This window comes from Myotis daubentonii, chromosome 7 (genome assembly GCF_963259705.1).
Source record: "Myotis daubentonii chromosome 7, mMyoDau2.1, whole genome shotgun sequence".
Lineage (NCBI taxonomy): Eukaryota > Metazoa > Chordata > Mammalia > Chiroptera > Vespertilionidae > Myotis > Myotis daubentonii.
In genome coordinates this window covers 63946040-63952535 of record NC_081846.1, presented here as the reverse complement: position 1 = coordinate 63952535, position 6496 = coordinate 63946040, and the positions used below count along the sequence as shown (strand labels likewise).

Here is a 6496-nt window from a genome sequence, read left to right as displayed (position 1 = left end):
CCAACTTCAGATCAAGGACATTTTTAGGGGTAGAAGGAACATACAATAATGACAAATATAAGAAAACATAGCAACTCTAAATGTATATACACCTAACAATAGAGCATCAAAATATGAGAGGCAGAAAATTATATAACTGAATTGATAAATAGACAAATCCACCATTATAGTTGTAGCTTTAAACACTCCTTTATCAGTAACTGATATATCAAGCAGGCAGAAAATCAATAACAATATAGTTTACCAGAACCATATTATTAACCAACTTGATATAACCAACTTAGATGAAGTAGACCAATTTCTTTGTCAAAACTTATACAAAGGGAAATAGATAACCTGAATAAACCTGGAAAAGGCAAAAGTATAGGAATGGTTAACAGATTATTTGTTGCATTTATCAAAGATAATAGATTTTATAGCACATCAAGTGAGTCTTAATAATACAAGTGGAAAAAAATAATGTAGGAGGCTGAAAGATCTTGAAATGGATCAGAGAGTGGATAACAGGAGCCTGGTTTCTCACTGTTATAGTGGGAGATTATAGGTAAGCAAGTGGTGGATACTAAAAATGAACCATGTAATGGTAACGGTTAGATTTGGAGACATCAGTATAGGCTTAAGATATATACACATGGTTACAAAAAATATATATTTATGTATAGACTAGAGGCCCAGTGCATGAAATTCGTGCATGGGGATGGGGTGTGTGTGTGTGTGTGTTTGTGTGTGCCCCTCAGCACAGCTTGTGCCCTCTCCAATCTGGGACCCCTCGAGGGATGTCTGACTGCTAGTGGGATCAGGACTCAATGGGCAGTTGGACATCCCTCTCACAATCCAGGACTGCTGGCTCCCAACTGCTTGCCTACCTGCCTAATTGCCCCTAACTGCTTCAGCCTACCAGCCTGATCACCCCCTAACCACTCCCCTGACAGCCTGATTGACGCCTAACTGCTCCCCTGCCAACCTGATTGCCCCTAAATGCCCTCCCCTTCTGGCCTGGTCACCCCCAACTGCCCTCCCCTGCAGGCCTGGTTGCCCCTAACTGTCCTCCCCTGCCTGCCTGGTCATCCCTAACTGCTCTCCCCTGATGGCCTGGTTGCACCCAACTGCCCTCCTCTGCAGGCCTGGTCCCTCCTAACTGCCCGCCCCTGCTGGCCATCTTGTGTCCACATGGGGGCGGCCATCTTATGTGTTGGAGTGATGGTCAATTTGCATATAACCTCTTTATTATATAGGATCTGTGTATGTACAGGAATTAAAGCACATGCATTTCACTGTGCTGTTAGCTGAGATGGCCCATAAGCAATAATACTCCAGTAGCAACAAGTACACCTAGCACTTACATCTTGGTTTCTCTGTTACCATTTTCCAATTAAAGAAGTCAGGGCTCCTTGAGCAAATAGCTGATTAATAGAACTGGAGCAAGAAATACACAAAAAGACCCTAGAGCATCCTGTTTTTCCAGGAAGTAAGAAATTGCACATTCATGCACACATGATAAAAGTATTTCAAGGAGAGAAAACAGCCGTATGCATATATGCATAATCCATGGGCACAGACAATAGTTTGGTAGAGGCCTAGGGCAGGGGTGGGCTATAAGGGGTCAATGGGAGAAAAAAGAGGACATATGTAATACTTTCAACAATAAATATTTTTTAAAAAATATTTTTTAAAAAAGATAAACAGCCAACTGAAAGACCACTCAATGGCCAAAAGTGGGATAATTTGAGCAAAATAATAAAGTCGTTTTGAATTGTAACCCAAAGTATAGAACAAATGTCTTTGAGTCAATACTGGTAAGTAACTTCCTACATTAAAAAACAAAAACAAAAAATAAACAAACAAACAAATCTCTCATTTGAAAGAATTCCAAATAATTTGTGTATATATTCCGCTCTTACAGAGGTGGAGCACGATGCCTCATGCCTTACATGTGGGCTGTGCTTGATGATTTCCTTTCAAAGAGTATAGCGGGGGATTAAAAGGGTAAGCTTAGGCAGCCGTGGGCAAACTACAGCCCACGGGCTGGATCCGGCCCGTTTGAAATGAATAAAACTAAAAAAAAAAAAAAGACCGTACCCTTTTGTGTAATGATGTTTACTTTGAATTTATATTAGTTCACACAAACACTCCATCCATGCTTTTGTTCCGGCCCTCCGGTCCAGTTTAAGAACCCACTGTGGCCCTCGAGTCAAAAAGTTTGCCCACCCCTGGTTAGAGTGATGAAATCCAGCAAACACTACCTCAGACAGAGGGTGCTGGTAAATGCTGACAGTGATATATATATATCAGTATTGTATATAACAATATTTTTCTCAGGTTGGTTTAACATTTCTTTATAATATTTTCTTTTTCTTCTTCCTTTCTTACTTCTTTCCTCCCTCATTCATTCCCTCTCTATTTCCTTTCTATCCTTCCTTACTTTTTTTTTCGTAAAATCAATTGTATCAAGCACAGGCTTTATGATTGTATTTTACAATTCATGTTTACAAAGCTCCTGATTCTAAGAATATAAATACCCACTCAGATACTGTTTATACATTTAAATCACCAACCTATTTTTGTTATTGGTTATGAAGTAAAGATATAACTTATTTTTTCCAAGAAAGTATTAACCAACAACCTTGACACTCCTTATTCAATAGTTCATTCTTTCCCTACTAATTTAAAATTTCATTGATATCTTACTTGAAATACTTTTACACATTTGTTTCCATTTCTTGGTTTTCTAACGTATTTCTTTTATTTCAATGCCTATTTTAGCACATTAAATATTTGTAATTTGTTGTTCTTATCTTGATGACTAAATTGATAACATCAGGGATCTAGTTTGATGCTTAGCAAAGCCCAACAATCTTGAGAATATACAGATTTTAGAAAGCTGTTCCTTCTTGGACAACCTCCTGGGAAGAAGAGGAGGTGGAATTCACTAATCTGAGTAGAAGTTTCAGTGTCAAAAGCTGCCGCCTTGCCTCTGTGAGACATGAGACCACTTCATGACCAATGATTGCCGATATGTTAATTCCATATAAAAACCAAGCAATTTGGTGACCTATATAGTCACCAAATTAACAAGTTAACACATGTTAAGTGCAAGTGATCCTTCTGTTTTAGGCTTAACACCAAAGAGGTCAAGAGAGGTTAGTCTCCACACCAGTCTATCCCCATCCAGGTGCAGTAGCACAGGACAGCCCCACAAAACCGGTCAAAAGCTTTCTCACTCCAAATAATACCACCCTCCCTTCAAACATCCCTTCTTCTCTGCTGCTAAAGCAAGCTCCTCTGGGTGGGGACATGCTCTTGACCAGGACCCCCTGCTATCTTTTAACATTTCTGAGAACTCTGCTGCTACCATCAAAGAAAGAACTTGAATGTTAGAAGTATTTTCTTTCTTTAGGGTTGAATCACCAGTTAAAGTTTTATGGGCACATTTACTTAATAAGATTTGAAAAAGTCCATGGATTTAAAAAGTTAAGAAATCCCAGTGACCCACTAGATAGGTCCATGGTAAGATTGGGACTCATAGGTGAGATTGGTTCTGTTGTTTTGTTTTGAATCTTAACGTTCTGTTTGCTCTGTGTTTTACAGATATTCGAGTTTGATGTTTCTACTCATTGATATTCACATATTTCCTCAATGTAAAATGAATTAGTGGCTAAGAGCAAAGACTCCAAAGCCAGATTGCCTGGATTCAAATTCTGGATCCAATATTTTCTAAGATAATTAATTAGTATATAAACCTGGGTAATGAGGCAGAAGGAACACAATGGTTTTTCGGTGTTATAGTGAAGCTTTGTTCAAAGGGCCCAGCCAGGTATTATTTCATTAACTAAGGGATGTAGTTTGTTTTATTTACAATTAGATCAAACTTTTTAAAAACTTTTTGGGAGTTTTCTAAGGATCATGTCTGCGAGTCAAGATCCCCGATCCAGAGACAATGGCCCCGATGGAATGGAGCCTGAAGGCGTCATCGAGAGTAACTGGAATGAGATCGTTGACAGCTTTGATGACATGAACCTCTCAGAGTCCCTCCTCCGCGGCATCTATGCCTATGGTTTTGAGAAGCCCTCTGCCATCCAGCAGCGAGCCATTCTTCCTTGTATCAAGGGTTATGATGTGATCGCTCAAGCCCAATCTGGGACAGGAAAAACAGCCACTTTTGCCATATCGATTCTGCAACAGATTGAATTGGATCTAAAGGCCACTCAGGCCTTGGTCCTGGCACCTACTAGAGAATTGGCACAGCAGATACAGAAGGTAGTCATGGCTTTAGGAGATTACATGGGTGCCTCCTGCCATGCCTGCATTGGTGGTACCAACGTGCGTGCAGAGGTGCAGAAGCTGCAGATGGAAGCTCCCCATATCATCGTGGGCACCCCAGGACGTGTGTTTGACATGCTTAATCGCAGATACCTGTCTCCCAAATACATCAAGATGTTTGTACTGGATGAAGCTGATGAAATGTTAAGCCGTGGGTTCAAGGACCAGATCTATGACATATTCCAAAAGCTCAACAGCAACACCCAGGTGGTATTGCTGTCGGCTACAATGCCTTCCGATGTGCTTGAGGTGACCAAGAAGTTCATGAGGGACCCCATTCGGATTCTTGTCAAGAAGGAAGAGTTGACTCTGGAGGGTATCCGTCAATTCTACATCAATGTGGAAAGAGAGGAGTGGAAGCTGGACACATTGTGTGACTTATATGAAACCCTCACCATCACCCAGGCAGTCATCTTCATCAACACGCGAAGAAAGGTTGATTGGCTCACTGAGAAGATGCACGCCCGAGACTTCACCGTCTCTGCCATGCATGGAGATATGGACCAAAAGGAACGAGATGTAATCATGAGGGAGTTCCGCTCTGGCTCTAGCAGAGTATTGATTACCACTGACCTGCTGGCCAGAGGCATTGATGTGCAGCAGGTTTCTTTAGTCATCAACTATGACCTTCCCACCAACAGGGAAAACTATATCCACAGAATCGGTCGGGGTGGACGTTTTGGCCGTAAGGGTGTGGCTATTAACATGGTGACAGAAGAAGACAAGAGGACTCTTCGAGACATTGAGACCTTCTACAACACCTCCATCGAGGAGATGCCCCTCAATGTTGCTGACCTCATCTGAGGGGGGCTGGCCTGCTGCCTCATCCCAGCCAGGGTTCTCAGTCCTGGGCAGGCTGAGGAGGAGCAGGAGGGGGGAGGGAAGGGAGCCAAGGGATGGACATCTTGTCAATTTTTTTTCTTTTTTCTTTTTTTCCCTTTGAATAAATGTCACTTTTTGAGGCAAAGAAAAAAAAAAAAAAAAAAACTTTTTGGTCTCCAGACCCTTTACATTTTAATGAATTGTTGCAAATAATGTGTAGATTCATCTATTGATATTTATTATATTAGAAATTAAAAGTGAGAAATTTTTAAAGTATTAATTTTTAGTTTATGTAAAATAGTAATAAGATGAACACATGTTAATATAAATACTTCTTTAAATTAGCTGAGCCATTTTGCTATATCTCCCATTAATGAGTTAAATATATCATTTATATGTTCTCTCTGTATATGTGTTTGAGACATGTATTTACCTCGTAAAAACTACAATTTAATGCTACTAACTATGCACTATTGAGTAAGTTACTTAAATTCTCTATGCCTTATCTGTAAATGGAAATATTAACAGCTACTACTCATAGCATTATCGTATCACATGATTTAATACATGAATTCACTTAGAGCAGTACCTGGCACAGCACAAATGCTCCACATCATAACTGGTGCCTATTACTATTTACATTATTTAAAAGAAAACATTTCCAAAATAAATGTTTTCAAATAGAGATGCACCACCCCTGAAAAAATGTTGGTGTGACTGTTTTTGAAAGCATGAAAACAGTATAAATTTTTTATGCAACTGTCTAAAATTAACCAAACACTCCAAAAGACCTTAGCCACCTTGCACCTCCTTCAATATAGAAAGTAGGGTGAAGTCAAAGGACTGCAAAATCTCCATACGTGGTGAATTTTTCCCAAGGACAAATGCTTGGTATTATGAGCCCTGGACGCAGCTGAGGGGACTCAGTGGGGTTTTGTTTTATACAGCTCTCCCCTGCAAGTCCTGCCTTGCTCCTGTTGACTCAGACATTTGCAAGTTGTTGGGTGAGTCCAAAACATGTGACCAAGACAGAAATAAACCTTCAATAGAGTTATGCAGACCCAGCCAGAATTCAGCCAAAAGTGCAGTAAAACTGAAATCTGAAGAGCATTAGTCAACCTGCCCTTGAGCCCAGACTGCGATGTTTACTTGCATTGATATTCATAAAAATAGTTGGAGTGTGAACTAGGGACAAGCTACTATTTTAAAATTGCCATTGGGGGTTGTTTTTCTATTACTTGAGGTAGAGAATTTAAAATTACTTAAGCAGGAGAAGAAATATTTTTGTATTTTGTGGTTGAAACAGAATTTGCCCTGGGGTAGATTTTTTCTTCTTTCTGGGAGGCATGACTTT

The 6496-nt window shown here is 40.0% G+C and overlaps 1 protein-coding gene across 1 annotated transcript; it reads left to right on the top strand.

Moving 5' to 3' along the window:
• Window positions 1-3892: 3892 nt before the first annotated feature.
• LOC132238648 (eukaryotic initiation factor 4A-I) lies at window positions 3893-5195 on the top strand. Its single transcript, XM_059704515.1, has one exon. The coding sequence runs from the start codon at window positions 3904-3906 to the stop codon at window positions 5122-5124; it is 1221 nt and encodes a 406-aa protein (XP_059560498.1). The 5' UTR covers window positions 3893-3903; the 3' UTR covers window positions 5125-5195.
• The last annotated feature ends 1301 nt before the right edge of the window (window positions 5196-6496 follow it).

What these genes read in the sequence shown, in the direction of transcription:
- LOC132238648 (XM_059704515.1), top strand. Translation starts at nt 3,904, where the DNA reads ATGTCTGCGAGTCAAGATCCCCGATCCAGAGACAATGGCCCCGATGGA.